We start from the raw sequence: 21,204 nt of genomic DNA, 5'->3' as shown, positions 1-21,204 counted from the left end.
CAGTGCTAACAGCAGGCAGCTGTTGGGGAAGTCCTGCTGGCCTACTGGCAAGCAAATCGTGCAACTGTCTACCTGTCTGTCTGTCTTTAAAGAAAAACAAAATAGATACTGATTCTGTCTCATGTGAAAATGTCTAGGGGCGTGAAGTCCAGGACCAGCATGGCAGTTTTACAAAGAAATCAGAGGGACCCAGACTCTGTCTACTTTTCTGCAACTCCATCCTTAGCAAATGTATTTATCTAGCTTTTATCTAAAACTTAAATAACTAACTACGGGGTCTAGGAAGACTGCCTTTGGCCAGGGAACGTCTGATGGATGCCTATGATTTATATTACTCCAATCCCAGGGCTGGGAGGACCTCACACAACTCTGCTCTTAACCCATCATGACTGGTAATGTGTCAATCATCCTGGCCGAGTTTTTTTTTTTTTAATTGAAGTATAGTTGATTTACAATGTTGTGTTAATTACTGCTATATGGCAAAGTGATTCAGTTATACATATATATACATTCTTTTTTAAAATATTCTTTTCCATTAGGGTTTATCACAGGATATTGACTACAGTTCTCTGTGCTATACAGTAGGACCTTGTTGTTTACCCATTCTATATATAAAAGGTTACACCTGCTAATGCTGGCTGAGTTTCTTAAGTGTTTCTAGTGTGCATGTGTCTGGGTAAATGTGAAGCCCTGAGGAGAGAAGGGATGCTTTACTCTGAGCCAGGTCCTGCACTAGCTGCCTTCTAGATGTGGTTCTCCACTCTTCACAACAGCCCTGTAAAGTGGGTATTGTTATCACCATTGGCTAGATTAGGAAACGTGCTCTGAAAGGATGTTACAGGCTCAAGGTCACATAGCTGATAACAAGAGGATTCAAACCCAGGTCTCTTTGACTCCAAAGTGCATGCTTTTTTCTCTAGATTACACTTCCTGGATAATTTAACTTCAAGACTGGGTACTAGTAAAAAAGGCTATTGAGAGATTTCCTAGAAAGCCTTCCTCTTAACAAGCTCCAAGGATACACCCCTACTCATCCGAAAGGTAGGGTCTGAGAGAGGGCAAATGGATGAATGGGCTATAAAATACATGAAATTTCCTTCAAGCTCAAAGATCCAGGCTTAAGCATTAGGCTTCTTGACTTAGCCTTCTTGAGCAGGGTCCGTGGGGTTCTGGTTACCTGTGTATGTGAAGGAGGAAGGCCTTTTCTGCCATAAATGCCGACCAGAGCCGCCTTTCCCAGAGACACATTGAATTTCAGATGCATAGGACGGTCTATGAACACCTGAGATCTCCAGAAAGTGCCAGGAGGAATCTTCTGGGAAGCCCGTCTCCCCACGTCGATTTCTCCAGAGTCTATAAAACTGTCCTCTGGAAAGAAACTACTGGGCTTTCCTACCAAGACATGGGGAAGGGAAGACAAAAACATCACCGTTAGCCACACGTGAAACCAGGGATCAGAGCATCTGAGCAAGCAGGGCTCTCCGTTGCCTCCCACTCCTCTCTACAACATTTTGCTGCCAGCCCACTCCCTGCCCCAGACTCCCCCATTGAGGAGTAAGAATGCCCAGAACTTTTTTTTCCAATGATGCCCAAATTGTTCTGCTAAAAATATGCATTCTTCCAAAGCAGAATGGGTCCTCCCCAAGGGCCATCTGTTTACTGCATAATTCTACAGCTTGTTAAGATATATTTTGATCCTAAAAATAATCACTTGCAGTCACATGAGAATAACTGTAAGTGTGTGTGCGCGTGTGTGTGTACGTGTGTGTGTGTGTATGTGTGTGTAAAAGCATGCATGCTAAAAAAGAAAAGATAGAGGGAATGAGGTGTTGTTATTAACTTTCCAACTCAGAATGGTTTCCCCAGCAGTGGGAAGCATGACCTGAGTAGGGTCAGGTAAATTTTACAAGTTCACTAGTTTGTGTGTAATTGGGAGCCAAATTCTGAGGCTCAGACATGTGGATGAGAGTTTGTGTTGGGAGGAGGGGTAGGGTTGGGGAAAATGAGGAAAAGGGTACATCTGAAGAGAGAAAACATTCCTGAAAAACGCTTCTTTGTCTTGGATGGAGGGCTATGAATATCACTCTGCTAAAGTGGGTAAAGATGAGGGGATTTTTCAAGTTCAGGCACAAACCTTATGACATACTTGGAAATTCAACCCAGGCCCCCAACCCTGCAGGTTGCTGGAGTGGGGGGAAGTGGTCAAGAATAAGGTCTCTTGCCCAATTCTGTCACCAATCAGGAGAGTGACAGCTTTCTGGGGGCACCCCAAGTGCCAGGAAGGAAGGCTGCTTATCAGACTTCCTCTATTTAGTAATTAAACACACTCACATGTGAAAAATATAAACCCTAACTTCCTGCCAGACATCAGCCCTCTGAAGAGTTGGGCGGGGGCAGGAGGAGAGGACAGGGACATTAGAAGACCACCCTTAGGACACTAACAAGCCAAAATCAAGTCAACAGACCACATTTTATTTGTCATTAGAAGGACCTCTGGGTATCCTAGTTCCAAGGTTTAGTGGTGGTGTTATAGATGTTGGAAGAGACACTTCAGAGACCGAGAATCCACTTATAAAGAAAACACATTTGTGGGAACTTTTTATGAAAAGCACTTGGGGAATAAGAAATTAAAATGTCATTTTTTCCCTAGCTTTGTAAGATTCCTTACAAAGCACATTTGATGCTGAAATGGAGCTTGGCAGGGCACTGTTGTAGTCATAAAATATTTTACTGTTTTAAATAATAAAATTCAATTTAAATGTTAAACTTCTCCATATGTTATCATTCCTTATAAACTCCTAGGCAGAAACATCAGGTTTTCAGCTTTAAACCATTAAACGTTATTTTAATTAAAAATATGCCAACAAAAAAGTTAAAATGCATGCTCTCAATAAAAGTATCACTAGTATTCTGTCCTTAGCATGGGAAAGAGCTTGCATTTAATTCCTTTATGGAAGGAATATGCCCCAGACTGTTACCTTGAAAATGTAGACACACACAAACCATGGCACTGTGGTCCAAAGCTCAAAGACAGAAGCCAAATTCACAAAGCATTAAGATGGAAGAGAATTACTTTCACATCTTCCTTATCTGATTTTTGGGTTCCCAGTACCACAATCCTTTTATAGTCCACGTAGAAGATAGTATACCCTTCAGCTTATAATTCTGCTAGGGAGGCAGAACTAGGAGGGAGTATGAAACAAAAGCAGGATGAGTTCTGAGCTTTTTACTGCTAGAAACTGCACAGAAATAAGCCCGAGACTCCTAATTCCAAGGACTCATTTCCTTTGTGAGTAGGTAGGAGCCAGAGCTGATGGGATTTGAGAATTGTCTGCATTCAAATAATTCCTGTGTCTGAGAAGGAATAATGAAAACTTCTCCCACATTTTGGCATGCCATTGGAGAACCCTGCACAGTTCATTTCCCCTCCAGTGAGCATGTTTTTAGGAGACAGCTGTTGAATCGGCTAAGTTCTTTAGCCTCACAGGTCAGAGGTCAAGTCCAGAGACTCTCCAGAGGTCTGCAGGCCCCAGAGGCATAAGTAAGTTGGCTCTTACCCCACAGGAGTGGCACAAAGGGATATTCTTTTCTAGCACTCTAGTATTTCACCAAAGCTGGCCAAGATGGGAGAAAAAAAAATCATATTTGGTGTGTATACAATGATATAAAAATAGTAAATTCTGGTCTACGGCACACTCCCAACCAGGACCTTGACTTTCTTGGCTGAGTCTGTGATGGCCACTCTGGAGCTTAGGTTCAAAAGTGACCTTTGTACCAGAAGTCACCCTGTCCAGATCCTTAGGGAAGGGGTCACGGCCCAGTCTAAAGGAAAAGTTTGAGAGGGAAAGAGCATCCCCATCTTGGAATTTAACCTTTATCATTCTTCCCCTCTGGTCCCTAGGGGTCCCCACAGGGACTAACCCTAAGGATGAGATGGAAGCTTCTGGGAGGGAAGACCTACAGCCCGCTGAGTACCTCTGTCTGGTGGGAAAGAGGCATGAGATTTGCTGGGCTAAGGGCTGTTCAGAGTGAGACCACCCTCATCCTTTCCTGTCTTTTAAAAACCCTTACTGCCTTTCTCTCTCCAGATCTTATAACCTAAGATTCTTTGTTCTTAATTTTGAGCACCAAGATAGAAAACATCCCGCTACATGGCGATACCCATTGTGTAGGTGGTGGAGTAGTGACGGGGGTAGAGGGTAGAGGCAGTTGGAGACGAAAAGTCCTGTGAATATAACTCTTTTTATTCCTACCTACATTCTGGAAAACAATCATAATAATAAACATTATTAGTAGTCATAGTAATAGAGGTAGCAGTACTAATAGTAGTATAATCTATCATTCATGAAGTTCCAACTACATACTGGGCATCTTTATATGTATCGGTTCTGTTCATCCTCACACTATTAAAATGTATATACGAATGCTCAGAATGCTTAAGAAACCATTGAGATGGAGCCATTTGGGCTGCCCCTTTATTTATTAGAATATGGTTTCTTAGAACATCCAATTGATAAATTATTAATTAAAACTCTTCAAAGATATTCTCAATGGTGGCAGAGTGCATTGACCCTCTTTAAGAGTGAGGGTCGGGCTTCCCTGGTGGCGCAGTGGTTGAGAGTCCGCCTGCCGATGCAGGGGACACGGGTTCGTGCCCCGGTCCGGGAAGATCCCACATGCCGCGGAGCGGCTGGGCCCGTGAGCCATGGCCGCTGGGCCTGCGCGTCCTCCGCAACGGGAGAGGCCACAGCAGTGAGAGGCCCGCGTACCACAAAAAAAAAAAAAAAAAAAAAAAAAGAGTGAGGGTCCAATTTAATTCACAGTCCTAGCAGGCTTAATACCAAGGCTAGACCAGGAAGATCCAAGGCCCGTTGGAGAACTTCCTGCCATCCTGGGATACAAAAAAATTGACAACTTTTATGAACTAGGATCCCACACACAGGCCCCAAAGTTAAAGGGAGACAGTATCTCAAGACATTCATAAGAAGGACACTATACAATCAGTGCGTGCCCGAGAGGCTTAACAAAGTACAAAGAGCTTAACTCAAGAATTAGGGAGCTCCAACAGCATGATTAGGTTTCACAGGGCAGATTCTACTGGTAACAGTCCTTTTCTTTATAAAGATATACAGATTCAGGCTTCCTATAGCTATGTTGTGGAAATATGCAATCATGTCTATAAAAGAAATTTCTCAACAAATTACTGAAATGATTGGATAGCTCAAATAAGGGAGATTTGGAGGAACTGAAATTCCATGCACTTCCCAAGTTCAGTCTTTATTTTCCTGAACTGAGATTTATCCAAATAGGTTCTAAATTCCTAATCAACCAACACTCTCCCCGCTCCCTCCACCTTTTTGGTTCTTTTCAATGCAATAACTTGCACAAAGGTTTCTTTAGTTTCCTTAGCAACTGTTTGAAATTTATTTGGTTATCAAAATAAGCGGTTCCATTTTGGAGATCCCAGCTGAGCCTGTGTGCAGCAATTTGCATGGTTCAAACTGATGGGCAATTTTGATTTCACTGCAGAAGGAAGAAAATACTATCCCTGGCCCACCAATTAAACCATCAGAAATGCTTGTTTATTCAATGCTTTTTTCCCCTTGCTCCATTAATGCATAACATAAGTTCTTATGGTTTTACTTCGAAAAGCTGCTGTATTTGGTTTCCATCCCATGACAGCCCTGAAACGGTTATAGCCACTTTGAAAATATAGCATAAATTGCAGTTTGATGTTATTCTCAAAGACACAATGAATCTTTAAAGTACTGGGTTCATCATATAGTTCACTTGTATAATTAAAAAATATATACCCTTTAAAAATATTCACAAATGCCCCAGACTCTGTGGGATCTTCGAAGGGAAAATATTAATTAGTCTGGATTTCTGAGATTCTAATAACTGACAATGGAATGGCTTGGGATTTGGGTCGACAAGAAGAAAGGAACTAACATTTGTTGAGTGCTTCTTCGTAACTAGTCTTTGAAAAGATAGGTGTTAGCAATCCTTGTTCCACAGATGAGGAAACTAAGGCCAAAGGAGACGGAGTAACGGGCCTGAGTTAACAGAGCCAATAACTGGAAGGGCCAGGACTCAAATCCTGGACCGTCTGGCTCCAAGGCCTATTATCCTCTTTCCATCCACCACACTGCTTCCCCTACCATTGTGGAACAGGGCTCTAATCTTAATTCTAGAATCAGCTCTCTGATACCCTCAGAAGGGACACGAAATATGCGCTCACGTCAGGGTTAAGGACTTTCCCCCCTTGAGATACGTCTAAGGAACTAGATTTTTAACAACACAATTAAAAACGTAAACTGAGTAGACATTGGTTTGACCAAGGCAAAAGAAATTAAGAACCATGAGGTCTCACATAAACTATAGGAAGATTTGTCCTCTGTCTCTCCAGACCAATGTATTTTTTTGTCACAGTAATTGCTTTCGATGCTGACCACCTTCCAGCATTGCACTGCATTTTAGGGGTTTGTAAACAGGCTTTCCATGTGCATTAGTAATGACAGATAATCCCTTTAAGCAAAAATACTCCAGTGAAAGTAAACCAATAAGCTGGTGCAATTTTATTTTGTCTCTTATCTGCACCTCCTGCTCCTTGGGAAAAAGAAAACACAAACCTAAACAACCCACAAACTAATTTCATTATAGTGGGAGACTTGAGATAGATCCAACTCCTGTTGAAAGAAAGTCTCACAGAGAAAATACATTTTTCTAAATGAGATCTTTGAGGGTTAAACATATCTTAAATCTGTGTTTGTTGATTCTAAAGACAGTTGTCATTTATGGTATTCACCTATAACATCTGACACTATAAGCTGACACGGGAATCACAAGCCAACAGGAAGGACCATGGACAGGGCCAACCTGAAAAAAAATTCTAAAGAACAATCTGGTTAATCATATGATGATTCTGTTACTAATTTCATATGTAGAACTTGTGAATTAGAATGGACGTTACAGATAATATAGCTCAATAACCTCCTTTCAAAGAGGAGGAAAGTGAAGCCCAGAAAGTCTTTCAAGGGATTTGCTTAAGGGCATCACAAGTGTCAGCAGCTGGACTTGAACTCGACTCCTAACCCGGAGAGGGTTCTCGACTCCTAACCCAGAGCTCTTCCCATGGCTTCATCCATGCTCCCTCCATATCCTATTAAGGTGCAAAGAAAGTGTAAGTTATTCAATGTTTTAAGTCTTAGAATCTTTGTAAAGGAGAAGACTGGCTTTGCCCCCCCACCCACCCCCGCAAAAGAGTAGGCAGAGGTTCTGATTAGGCCCTTTGGAAAAGCCCTCAGTTCCCTTAAAGATGACCATAGGTCAAGAGTGGATTTTGGCCTTCAGGACCATTCAGAGACCATGAGTAGCTACTCTGGCCAAGCATATGCTACCCTGTTAACCAAACTGATTCCTAGAAGGCAAGCTCTTGACAGGACAGGGAAGCTCAGAAGCCATGACCCAAAGTTAACTGAGCTAAGAGGAAAGAAGAGGTAAGCAGTGAAGATTGGAGGCCGCTGTGACCACTTTGCTGACTGAGGTAACATCAGAGAGAGAAAGCAGGCCACAGGAGAAGGGACGGTCGCACTGCCTAGAATGACAGCCAGCCTGGCCCATGAGCTCAGACATCCTTCCCGGTACCGATTTTTGTGGGTCTGCCACTTCTTGGCTGATAGTGAAAGAATCTGTGTTGATGGCATGTTAGAAAGAGCCCTAAGAAATTCAGAACATGGGTCTATGGATGTCCCATTCAAGAATTCCAAACTCCAAATGTCACCACCACTTCCATCATGGAAAGAGAAACATCTGTGTCTCACTGTACAATGGAATTTCTTATCCACATCTCCTTCAGGGTCTTATAACCATGAGGTGAGTCAGGTAGGTCAACTTATGGAGACTGCAAGAGCCCTGCAGTCACACAGACCTGGGCTCATGTCCCAAATTCCATTATTTACTGGCTATGTGACTCTGGCCAAGTAACTTAATCAAAGTGATCCTTAGTTTTGGCATCTAAAATGGGTATAAATAATTGTACTTACCTCACAGGATCTCTGTGAGGATTAAATGTGAAGTGCTCTTGACAAAAAGCTTTGAACAAACACTGTACAAACACTAATGATAATTGGTATTGCAGATGAGGAAACTGGGGCTCAGGAAAATTAAGTGACTTGCTCAAGGTCACATGGTTGAAAATGGTAGAACAGCTGAAGTGGTGTTTCCATGAAACCACAAGGTCCAAGGGTATTTTGCTTACAACACACCCTCTACCCACCCTGCCACACCCAACTCCGGGAGATACCCATTCAGCCCATGAGGCTGCCTCATCCTGATCCCACATAATCAGAGACAGCCGCCCAGCAGTGTGAAAGCCCAGGATACTTCCCTCAGGGCGTGGGATGGGATGTCCGCTGTGCACCATGAGCCCTGCCCAAGCCCCGCTATGAGCTCACAGTGACAAGGAACTGCGATGAAGACACAGGTGGCCTGGCAGCCGGTGTGGAGTGAAGAGGGATGGAGGAAGCACCAGAGCATGGAGCTGTGAGTCAGGCACATGGCGCGCAGAATGGCGGTCTCCTTGGTTCGGAGGCAGACACAGAGGACTCACGACACGAACAACACAGCAACCCTACCTTCCGTGGCTCCTTTGCCTTTCCTGTCAGGGATCTCTAACCCAGTGCCCCCTGAGGGATACAGGGAGACGTCCGTTGGCACAGGCCAACTGCTGGCTGTGTCCTCCGTGATCTCATACATCTGCCCCTCCATCGGCTGCAGGTGCCAGTTTAGGCCAAACAGGTGCATGGCTGTGGTGAGCAATGAGAAAAGTCATCTTTTTCTGCTGGAGGTGGAAATGGAACTCCCAAGCCAGAGGGGAGGACAAGTGGGGGTGGGGAACACAGGAATTCAGTTCAGTTCAGTTCAACAAAGAGCCCCTGAAGAGAGCTCTGGCAGTGCTGAGCGCTACACAGGGGACTGGGGCACAGAGATGATCCAAGCACAGACCCTGCCCTCGAGGGCTCACAGTCTAGGGGAGGGGGAAGAAGGGCAGTGGTGAGGGAGTTTCAGGAGGTCCTGGCCTTTCTTTTTTAACATCTTTATTGGAGTATAATTGCTTTACAGTGTTGTGTTAGCTTCTGCTGTAAAACAAAGTGAATCAGCTACACATATCCCCATCCCTCCTCCCTCGTGCGTCTCCCTCCCACCCTCCCTATCCCACCCCTCCAGGTGGTCGCAAAGCAGCGAGCTGATCTCCCTGTGCTATGCGGCTGCTTCCCACTAGCTATCTATTTTACATCTGGTAGTATATATGTCCATGCCACTCTCTCACTTCGTCACAGCTTACCCTTCCCCCTCCCCGTGTCCTCAAGTCCATTCTCTACATCTGCGTCTTTATTCCTGTCCTGCCCCTTGGTTCATCAGAACCATTTGTTTTTTTTAGATACCATATATATGTGTTAGCATACGGTATTTGTTTTCCTCTTTCTGACTTACTTCACTCTGTATGACAGACTCTAGGTCCATCCACCTCACTACAAATAACTCAATTTCGTTTCTTTTTATGGCTGAGCAATAGTCCACTGTTTATATGTGACACATCTTCTTTATCCATTCATCTGTCAGTGGACAGTTAGGTTGCTTCCAAGTCCTGGGTATTGTAAGTAGTGGTCTTGGCCTTTTGATTCAAAAGATAAATAACAATCTAGAGGGAAAACCTGCAATTTGTATCACCAAGCGTTCATTTCCTTAATATAAAAAAAAAACTCCTACAAATAATGAGCAAAGTCCAGCAAGTCAGTAGGAAAATAGGCATAGGATATGAACAGAGAGTTTACAGAATAAGAAATGCAATTGGCTCTTTGTCACGGGAAAAGACTCTAGACATCACCCATAGTAGGAGAAATGTAAGTTAAACTCTGCAATACTGTTTTTCACATACGGTTTGGCAAAGATTTTAAAAAGGTTGAAAATATACAGTATTGGAAGAGAACAGGAAATAAGCACTCTCACACTTAGCTGGTTTGCTGTGAGCATAAGCTGGTACAAACCCTACGGAGGGCAATTTGACAAAAGCTATCAAATTAAAAATACCCATACCCTTTACTCTGGAACTTAGAGGTTCCAATTCTCCTCCAGATATGTTCATATACATACAAAATGATGTACATACAAGGTTATTCACTACAGTATTGTTTGTAATAGCAAAATATTGGAAACCAGTCCACCAATAAGGGGCTAAATAAGTTTTTTTTTTTTTTTTTTTTTTGCCGTACGCGGGCCTCTCACTGTTGTGGCCTCTCCCGTTGCGGAGCACGGGCTCCGGACGCGCAGGCTCAGCGGCCATGGCTCACGGGCCCAGCCGCTCCGCGGCACGTGGGATCCTCCCGGACCGGGGCACGAACCTGCGTCCCCCGCATTGGCAGGCGGGCTCTCAACCACTGCGCCACCAGGGAAGCCCCTAAATAAGTTTTATTTATACAATATACTATGCAACCATAAAAAAGAGTGAGGAAGCTCTTTGTATATATTTTTCTGGAAGGAAAATTGTAACATTCAGAACAGTATGTTTGATATACTACATTTAGGTAAAAACATTTCTGCATATGTACAGAATATTTCTGGAAGGATAAGAAAGACACTGATAACAGTGGGTGCATCCTGTGAAGGAAGAGATGGGATTTGCGTTTCACTGTGTATCTGTTGCACATTTTGATTCTGTGCATTTTTGTGATTTTGTGCAATGCTGTGATTTTGATTCATGTGCATATGCATTTCTGTTTTAAAACTATTTTTGCAAGGTAGCAACTGCTAAATAGTCTTCTGCAACAATCGAGAAGAGACCGTAAAACATCAGAGAACGGGTGTTGTCCTTTAAATACACGATGCTTGCGAAGGCTAGGAAGCGTGTTTTCCAGAAAGGTTTGCAATCTAGTACAAGGCGTCGGCTTAAGTCCCACGGGCGATTCAAGACTTGAGCCTCATCAGTGGTCCATACTTACCTCTTCTGGGACGCCTTCCCTGACTCCCCACATACAGAATCGCATACTCCAGTCCCCAACTCCCACAGCATCCTCTGTGTAGCATCACTCCTTCGTTCAGCTGATGAACACTTTCTAAAAGCCCATTCTATGCCAGGATCCACGGCTGGCACCGAGAGCCAGAACTAAGTCAGACGCTCCCTGCTTCCATGAGCTCGTAGTCAAGCAGGGGAGACAGACAAGTAACGAAGTGTATTCAGAAGGACTAGAAGGCCCAGAGGAGGCAGCGGCTGACCCACTAGGAGGGTGAGAGGAACACAGGGAAGGATCGACAGAGATATGAAGGCCCATCGTAATTACGTTTACTGAGGACCAACTGCTTGCCGGGCAGTGCCCTGGGTAATTTGTATACGTTACATCTAATCCTCATGCAACCTTGCCAGACCCAATTTATAGATGTGGACATTTAATTAACTCAGAAGGTTAATTAAAATTATGATAATTATTAAACTGTGATTTCTTGAGTGCTTTCCATGGGCCAGGCATTGTGCTAAGAGCAGTAAATACGTTTCAAAGTTTCTTTGATTCTTGCTACAATCTTAAAAGGTGATAATGCCATTTTGCCGATGAAGAAACTAAGACACAAAGACATCAGTTAACACCGGGAAGGTTAAATGCCTAACAAGTGGCAGAGTCTAGACTAGAATCCCAAACTGCTGGAATCCTGAAATCACACACCATCCATCTTTCTGGCTGGAAGGCTCTCCCCACTTCACCACGCTGCCGCCCGCTAGCTTTTTCTAGCAAGGTGGGTGGGAATTACAAAGACATCCCCTTTTACACATCAAGCAACGTCCAAGGCTTTTACATGTCTTTTTAGGCAGCAGTATGGGATTCCGTGAGGTAGATGGAAAGTTGTGTTATTTGGCTGCAGTTTGTGGAAGGGTCACTGGTGGTCTTGAGGGGCTGTGTGACTGCCTTCAAGATGCAAAAATAAGTGTGTACAGGGGACCGGAGCACAGCATGTCCTTATGACTCCTGATCCAAACACAAGCCACCGAGGAATACACACAAGTTCGGCTTAATCAGGAGAGCGTACACTGGTAACAGAAATGCAATCAGACCCTTTGCTTTCTCTTCGGTTGCTGTGATGCAGTGGGAAGTGTGCTGGACCAAGGGCAAGAAAACTGGTTTTGAATCCTAACTGCCACTTCCTAGCTATAGTATTCTCATCTGAGAAATGGGGATAAAAATATTTCAAAGAATTATTGTATCATATGTGATAGTATATGGCACTTTGTAAACTGTACATCTGTGTGATTACTATATTCTATAACCATTATATTCATACCATTGATAATACTGATAAAATAGCAGCTAACATTTACACAGCACTTTTTAGGTACCAGACACTAAATGAGGTGCTTTACACTGCTCTCGACTGTCTCTGTGTAGCTGTCAATAATAATAACCTTAATTTGCCTGTTAGAAGTGAATACGCTGCTACTTCCAAGGTTGAATTAGCTCACATTTCTGCTTACCTTCTTACTGTTTTAATCTATTTATTGGCACCTCCAAAGGTAATGGAGAAATTGTTTGAATTGCGGACAACTCAGATATATGCAGTTAAATGAGCAGCACTTCTTTCCCCGTTAGAATCGATTATCTCACCTAAGTGTGCAAAAGAGCTGTCTTGTTAAAAGGTCATGAGAATTAACTAATCCCAGAATGAATAGAACTCTCACAGCTTTGTGAAGAGAAACATTTTTTTTTTTTTTTTGCGGTACGCGGGCCTCTCACTGTTGCGGCCTCTCCCGTTGCGGAGCACAGGCTCCGGACGCGCAGGCTCAGCGGCCATGGCTCACGGGCCCAGCCGCTCCGCGGCATGTGGGATCCTCCCGGACCGGGGCACGAACCCGCGTCCCCTGCATCGGCAGGCGGACTCTCAACCACTGCGCCACCAGGGAAGCCCAAGAGAAACATTTTTGTCAAAGCTTTCTCTTATTTTAAACAAGATGCAAAAGCAAGTTCTTACGGTAAAAAATATGTGGAGGGGGAAGAAAAGCCAGTGGAAAGAGTGTTCCAGGTGAAAATGATCACAGGATTCTGGTGTCCAGGGATGTTAATTAGGGCAGGGCAGGGCAGTCCACAGCTGGATGGGGGAGGCTGTCGGCCAGAAGCCCGGAGGTGTATGCTGGCACCCTTTGCTCTTGGCCTTGCTCCTCGGCGATCACAAACAGAGGCCCACACAGCTGTGATGCCGGTGGGTCTCTCTATGCCCTGTGGTAGATGTGCTCTTAGAAACCACCTGGGAAAGCCAAGTTCTGGATCCAGCTCTAACTTGGACTCTCAGGAGATTCAGTCCTCCAGAAATAATTCTGGAGGCTGGTGCGTAGGGAGTACAGGGCCATCAACATTGGGCTGACAAATGGCCAATGGGAAGGCAGGAGAACCACTGGCTGAAACCACCCACCCTGGCCAGGCACCACAGTTACCATTTGCATGAGGTATCTTGCAACAGGAGGTCCTGGTAAGGAATGCGGAACTAACAAGCCACCACCAAGCGGAAGAATTCGGGAAACGTCAAAAGGAGAGAGGGGATGCCAGTTCATATGTCCTACTAACCTCCCAGAATCCTTCTCACTGGAATCCATCTTGGCTGAGTGATGCGCATGCCACCAGGAAGGACCATGAGTCAGAGTGATTGGCTAGAGACAACCTGGAAGCTAATCCCATCACCATAAAACCCAAGACTGCAAGCCACGTGGCAGAGCAGTCCTCCTGGGATCCCTTACCCTCCTGCTCTCCACCCGGGCGCCCCTTCTCAATAAAGTCTCTTGCTTTGTCAGCACATGTGTCTCCTTGGACAACTCATTTCCAAGTGTTAGCCAAGGGCCCACTCTCGGGCCCTGGAAGGGGTCCCCCTTCCTGCAACAGTAAGATTTAGACAGAGGACAGGATGATATGGAGTCAGAGATGTGAAGTTCCACCAGTAATGTTGTCTTAAAGACAGAATAAAAGGGACCTTTAATCTGTGATCCAGTCTTAAATATAAGTCAGGCTAGGGGCCCCTCAATTCTTTCACTGTATCGTTTGGTGGGTGGTCAATTTTATAGTTCTGGGTTATGAGCAACAGAAAGAGAAGGAAGGGAAATAGTCTGCTCTGTTCTCCTCTTCCCAAAGGATACAAGGCATACTCGGTCAGAGGCTGTCCAAAGAATACACAAGCTCAAGCAACCATTCGTCTTTGTCCTTGATAATATTCAAAATAACAAACAGTAACTCGAAACCTGGTAAAATCTGAGTGCATACTACATGCCAAATTCTTAATTTATATTATTCGATTTAATCCACATGTAAAGATAGGTTGAAAAAACATTATTGGAGAAGGGGTACAATGGAACTGAATGGAAATTGAGCTATGGGGATATATTCTGATTTACTCAGAGTAAGTTACCTAACACCTCAGAGCTGGTATAAGTTTGAGGCAAGTTTCAAACCCAGGAGCTTGTGTTTCCCAGCCAAGCTTCCTCTTTTACATATTTTACTTTAAATAGGAGGTAAAATATGGGCAATATAGAGTCACCAGCAAATAAAGGCTGAAGTTAATGTTTGGGGGTCCCATTGGTGATAGTAAATAGTTCTTACCCCACAGCAACCCTCATTTAAAGCTGTAGATAGCAGTAGGTGCATGCTATCCAGATGACTTGGAAATAACACTCATGGATCCAGAAAAGCTAAATAATATAAATGGTCCTCTCCAGCCTGTTTTAAGACCAGACCACTGAAACAATATAAATTATAATGATCATAATCCCTCCTTCCAGAGGAATTAATAGTAAGCACCAATGTACATCACAGGATTATCTAAATTACACCCCACAGTGTGTATTTATAACTGTTTGTGCAAAACTCTCCCAAGTACATTGAAAATGACCTAAATAAGAAACTTGATACGGGTGTCCCCTTTAAACTAGTTTGTAATTCAGTGAAAAGGTGAAAAGATGCTAAAGAGTTGAGAAGAAGGCTGTGGAAAGGTAGCGAGTTCACAGGATCACCCACGTTGAAAGGTTAATGATTTCTAAAAGCCAAGAGCTAGGGTGGAGGGAGTTTCTTACTCGCTCAGATCTGGTCAATCTGATCCCAGGGCTGACATTTTCCAGTCGCCTTTTCCTGCCCGGCGAGACATGAGAGAGGGCTGGGAAAGTGCAAGCTCCATCTTGACATTTTTAAGAAAAATGCTCGGTAGATGTTCAGACGTTGAAGGCTCCCCCCAGCACCCAGCCAGCAGGGGGCAATTAACAAAGTCATTATGCAGAAGTCACCGAAGTAAGTATAGGAGAGTTTCCACTGTCACATGCATGCTTCCCTTCCAAAAATCGAATGCACAAACCCAGTTGCATCTGTAAATGAGCAGCTCTAGGTAGTGACTAGAGATGGTTATAACTTCAAGAAACTGTTGATTCAAGCAAGCAGCATTCTTGGTTTCAAAAGGCAGCAGGGGGCTTCCCTGGTGGCGCAGTGGTTGAGAGTCCGCCTGCCGATGCAGGGGACACGGGTTCGTGCCCCGGTCTGGGAAGATCCCACATGCCGCGGAGCGGCTGGGCCTGTGAGCCATGGCCGCTGAGCCTGCGCGTCCGGAGCCTCTGCCCCGTAACGGGAGAGGCCACAACAGTGAGAGGCCCGCGTGATGCAAAAAAAAAAAAAAAAAAAAAAAAAAAGGCAGCGGGAACCAACCCAGCTGCATGGCTACCTACTTTTCTGTTTTACATTATTAATGCTCAGTTGTTTGTTTGTTTGTTCTTAACTAGCATCATTTCTGTAAAATATAACTCATTGGAGTTCTCTGACTTATGGTCCTCTAATGTAGAAAGCAAAAAACAAAAAGGCAAAACAATAACAACAGCAAAACGACAGAGCTTCATTCCCCAAGTTCTTCTCCTGGTTTTGCAACTAAGCCACAACATTCAAAAGTTTCAAACCTAGAAGCCATATACACAGAGATGTACACTGCAGTGTACTAGTAAAAAAAATCAGAAGCAACCTAGATGTCTTAAAATAGGAGAACAACTTAGCTAAACTATGACACAAGTACTGGATGGAATACCAGATATACATATGAAAAAAAAATCTAGAAAGAGATATGTAAAAATGACATCAAGCTTTGAATTATAGGATGACTGACTAATTTTCTTCACTAGTTTCCAAACTCACTTCCATGCTGTTTACATTAAAAAGGAAGTTCTACAACTTAGTCTTAGGAGCAAGAGGTAAAGAAGGACAACAGAGCCGAGTGTGGAGATCCTGATTTTGAGCATATGCCACGTGTCAGACACTTAGGCAAGGGGAATTACATACATTATTTCATTCAGACCTTACATAAACCTTGAGAAAATCATTAGTATTCCCATTTTACAGATGAAGAAAGTGGAGGCTCAGAGAGGCTGCATGACCTGCCCCAAAATACTTCCCAAGATACTTCCCAGATAGGAAGTGATGAAGTCACTTTTGAACCCAGGTCTGACTGGTCCCAAAGTCCAGGCTCACCTCTAGACTGTTGATGAGATACAATGCCTGAAATTAAATTAAAATTAAGATAATTTTAAGGCAAGGCCTCAGCTGACAGTATAGCCAGGTTTTCTCTTTTGAGATAGTCTGTTAAAGGACCTTCATCTTAGGGGTAAAACATGGGGTCCCCACCTGTTTACATCCTGACCACGGTAGACAGGGTTGACCCCCAAAAGCCAAACCACGTAAATGCAAGTAAGTGACTTTGGTAGAGTCAGTCCTCAAGTCTGGGTCTATCTGGAGCGTTCAGAGGCACATCATTTACTAGGTTCCTGACTCTGGGTAAATGACTTAGCCTCTGAGTCTCAGTTTCTTCATCTGTAAAATAGATAGTAATATTTCCCTCAAAGGATTAAATGAAATAATGCATGTCATGTGCTTAGAACTGTGCCTGGCACATAGTAAGAGCAAAATAAATGGTAGCTGTCATCATCCTTGTCATTTTGCTCTGCTGATTTTCCTAATTCCCAGATCCCCTGAAAGATTTATTTAAGCCAGCTCTGTTCCATCACCTTTCCTTCTCTCCACATATTGCCCCTAATTTCCCTCCCATACCAACCGCAAATTTCTTTGAGCTGAGAGCTCTCTCCCTACCCCGCTCCCATCAGCTGATAGATTTTGGGCACGGGAACTAGAGATATCTGTCCAGCGGATAAAACAGTTTTTAAAAGAGGAATCGCTATAAAGCAGCCTGACAGGGTCCCACTGCTGACTACGTGGGGCTAATTTTAAATCAAGTAAATATATTGCCTTTCTTCCTATCTCTGGATAAACCTGACTGCAACAATCAGGGTTACTGTCTCTCACCCCCAAATTAATTGTTTTCTGGAGAATGGACTCTGGCACAGTTAATCATTTTTCTGCACCATGCAATGCTGTGGGGAAAGGAGGCCTTTCAGCAAGGATCCACTGGCAGCTGCTCAATAGTTCTGGAAAACAAGGGGGGGTGGGGGGATGGGCATGAGAGAAGGGGAGAAACAGGCACGCCCACCGTCAATGCGAGGAGAAAGATCAATTTAAGTGGAGGGAACTGAAAACCGGTGACACGGCAAGTTCTAGGGGGACCAGGGCTGGAATCTAATTTGTGCAGAATGGAGTGAATGGCTATTACTGCAGTAATGGAATGAGAAAACTATCTTTTCTGGGCCCCTTTCAACCGATGGGCTCTACTAAGCCTCCTTCTGTGCATGACTAGTTTAGGGGTTGGCCACCTTGGACTGACCTCAGCCCAGTAATGTGACCTCTCCCAGCCCTACTCCCAATATAGTGCTGGTGCCAGACACGGGAAAATGGGAGGCACGAAGTATAGTGGTTATGAGCACAGCCGTTGCAGCCAGACAGCCCTGCGTTCCTGTTCTGGTTTTCACGTTTATAGTTAGGTGACTTTGTTCCTGTTATTTAAATCTTTTGACTCCCAGCTTCCTCATCTATAAAATGGTGACAATAATACCTAGCTCCAAAGAACTGCTGTGAAGGTGAAAGGGAAGAATATATTTTATGAGCTTATTATGCTGCTTGGTATTTACTCAAATTTACTACCAGAGGGTAGCCTTCTACACTGGTATCATCATCATCATTTGCAGTGTATATTAAGGTTTTCACTGAGAAAGTGAAGTACGGAGATTTCTTGAGGGAGTGGAGAAGTCTGAGTTTTTGCTCTGGTGGTGGGGGGGATGTCGCTGTGACTGAACCTGTCCCCCACTCACTGGGCAGATGAGACTCAGGCTTGACGGGGGCACTTGGGGCAGAGCCTGGAATTGCGCTGAGCCCAAGTCTCCGGATTTAGTTCCGAGTTCTTTCTGCTAAATGACCCTGTCACTAGGTCGCAGCAGAAAATCCTGTAAGAGCAGGAAAGGCCCCTTCATGGCTTGTTCTTCCGTCAGGCACTGCACTCCCAGACTAAAGGAGTCATCTTCTTGAGCCTAAAGTAAAGGGAATGAGCCCACGGGGCAGGTGATATCAGGCCGCCAGCAGGCCCTCCCTTAGGGCAGGGACCATTTCTCTCATCTCCATCCCCCAGCACCTGGCCCACAGGAGAGAAGAAGAAAAAGAGCAAAGGAAGGAAACAGACATAATTAGGATTATTACCCAAACAGTAACAGCTCCCACTTATTAAAAATTGTACCATGTGCATGACACAGTGCTGGAGGATGAACATTCATTATGTCATTTAATCTCACAGACTTTTAAGGAAGAGAGTATCTCCATTTTATGGATTAGGACCTCAAAACACAGAGACAAAGTAGATATTATTAACCTGATTTTGGATCTTTAGAAAACCAAGACCCCAGAACAGTCCATCATTGCACCATTCATCATGACAGCACCAAGATCCAAACCCAGGTCCGGGTCACTCCACACCTTGAGCTCTTCGCAGACTGCTGTCAGAGCCCAGGGCAGGCTTCCATGCAGTCTTGATCAGAACAACATGCAGCTTCTGATCAAATCACTGCTGACAGAGCAGTCAAGGAAGTGACTCCACGCAGTAGAAGACCCACCACCTGCCCTTCATATTCAAAGCCTCGTTAAGGATCCAGGGAGCAAAATCACCCCAGGGTCGCCAGCCTGTTCAACTGCTCTGCTGGGGTGCGCAGCCAGCCCTGCCCTGGCAGAAACATGTCAGCCGGGGAAAGCTGGGAAAGTGCCTGTCGTTTACCGAGAGGGGGCGGAACGCTGGCCTAGAGCTCTGCTGGGTTTCCTTTCTTTGTGGTGCTTGCGTCCAAGTGCCAAGACTATTCACAAGGCTATCTAAAGCATTTCTATAAAAAGGTGTCTCAACTTAGCCGAGGACCAGCCTCTCATGTGTGAGGTCTTGTCCCCTCCTTCCTGTACCAACCATCAAATGGGGCTGAAGGAAACACGGGTTTGGTTCATGCTTGGGAGCTCTAGAAGGAGACAGTGCCTGTTGCTAGGTTCCATTTCCATAGCTACTAGAAAACGTCCTGTTGCAAGGCTCTGTGAGGCACCCTCCCATTGCCTGATTTCCTTTGGCATATCGACCACGTAACTGGGTTTTTTTTTTTTTTTTTCAATGATCAAAGTCAATTAGGAGGTGGTCCCCACTGTACCTCTAAATGGAGTTTTAATTTGTGTGTATATTATTAGGACAGGCCTTTTCCCTCTGGAACAGTCACTTCAGCGGGAAGAAAGAGGGTGGACAGCTTAACGCAGAGTCTGCCACCCAGATTTGTAACTAGCGATGACATTTCTTTATAATGAGAAGCATTTTGAAAGAACATTTTAAACTCTCACAGAACAGAGTGTGTGATGTCCCTCTTTTACTCTCCACAGCTTCCCAGCCTCCTGCCCACTGGAGCGTTTTCTAGCTCTTTGGGATCATACTACGTTTTCTTGCCTCTCTGCCTTTTCTGTGCACAGAGCCAGGCACGCAATACACACGAGTCCTCTGATATGCAGGGACCCCAGGTTTGGCTCAGCCCTTAGATTAGGAAGTTTAAAGCAGCACAGAGTTCCAGGCACCATGATGATGAGGAGGATGATAATGAATGTGGTGGTGATAACAGCCACTGTTATTAATAGGACCAAGCACTGTGCTTAGTGCTTGATAAACACACTATCACTTAATCCTTGCAAAGCCCTAGGAGGTAGGTACTATTATTATCCTCATTTGCAAGATGAGGAAACTAAGGCTCCAAGAGGTTCAACAACTTGCCCAAGATCACACATTTAATAAGAGGCAGAGGGTCACTTCAGATCTGAGCCAAATCCAGATTGTGCAGAATCTGTCCCTAACCCCTATACACGCTGCCTTTCTGATTAGATGTAAAACTGTGGAAATGACAGAAATGGAGAATAAAAAAGGAAATCTCATAATTATATGGCCCTGCCTTACTGCTCAAAGTTAGTTGGTGATATTTTCCTGAGGATAGAAACTTGAGCATTTGAAACACTTGTTGAACACAGTACCTGACGTTCCTCATTGCTTCCCCCTGCCCAGGAATCTCTGTCTGTGTGGGTTTCTCCTGTCCCTTGAACACACAGCCTCCAGGCTTCGCTGATGTAACGTCTCTACGTGGAACGGCCACTGCCTTTCTTATTTTTAAAATCATTCTCCCATCCTTCAAGGCCTACTTCAAACCTTAACTCTTCCGTGAGGATTTCCACCATTGCCCCAAGCCAGAAATGCCGTCTGCTCTCCCCTCCCCAGCCCCGGTTCCTGACCCTTACTTCAGCAGCACATGTCCCATGCACACGGCCCTGACAGTCCATATCCAGGTGCTTCCCATCCGTCCCTTGCTGGCTCTGTTGTCCACCTATGTACCCAGCTGAGCAGATCTGCAGAGATAGCTGGACTCCCAGCTCTGGCCCTTACCAGCTATGCATCTGCAAATAAGTCACCTAACCACTCTGACCCTCGGTTTTTTCATCTGTAGAAAGGGAAAGAATACAAAACCATCTCCCAGGTTCTTATAAGGATTAAATTTAAGGAAAGTCCTTTTGAAGTGTATTGAAAATATAAGACATCATTATTATGTTGCTTAAAAGTTAATCAATGAAAGAAAGAACACCCAAAGTTTAATACACAGACTAATGCAAAGATTTACATGTGAAACTTCCTACACAGCCCCAGACCGATACCATTAGGGGTAATCACAGTACAATTTAATGGACTTAATGCTGTACAGAAAAGTGAGGA

General features: G+C 44.4%; 1 protein-coding gene across 1 annotated transcript in view; it reads right to left on the bottom strand.

Annotated features, from left to right (window-relative positions):
- Nucleotides 1-21,204, bottom strand: part of TENM4 (teneurin transmembrane protein 4) — a 758,990-nt gene that overhangs the window by 200,686 nt on the left and 537,100 nt on the right. Inside the window, exons 11-12 of the mRNA XM_055091504.1 lie at nt 8,637-8,807; nt 1,178-1,392 (exon numbers count right to left, since the gene is read on the bottom strand). Coding sequence (XP_054947479.1) covers nt 1,178-1,392; nt 8,637-8,807 — 386 coding nt within the window. The remainder of the gene's footprint in view (nt 1-1,177; nt 1,393-8,636; nt 8,808-21,204) is intronic.

Source organism: Physeter macrocephalus, chromosome 16 (assembly GCF_002837175.3).
Source record: "Physeter macrocephalus isolate SW-GA chromosome 16, ASM283717v5, whole genome shotgun sequence".
In the NCBI taxonomy this organism is placed as follows: domain Eukaryota; kingdom Metazoa; phylum Chordata; class Mammalia; order Artiodactyla; family Physeteridae; genus Physeter; species Physeter macrocephalus.
Note: the sequence above shows the minus strand (reverse complement) of the source record. Positions and strands in the feature narration are given on the sequence as shown.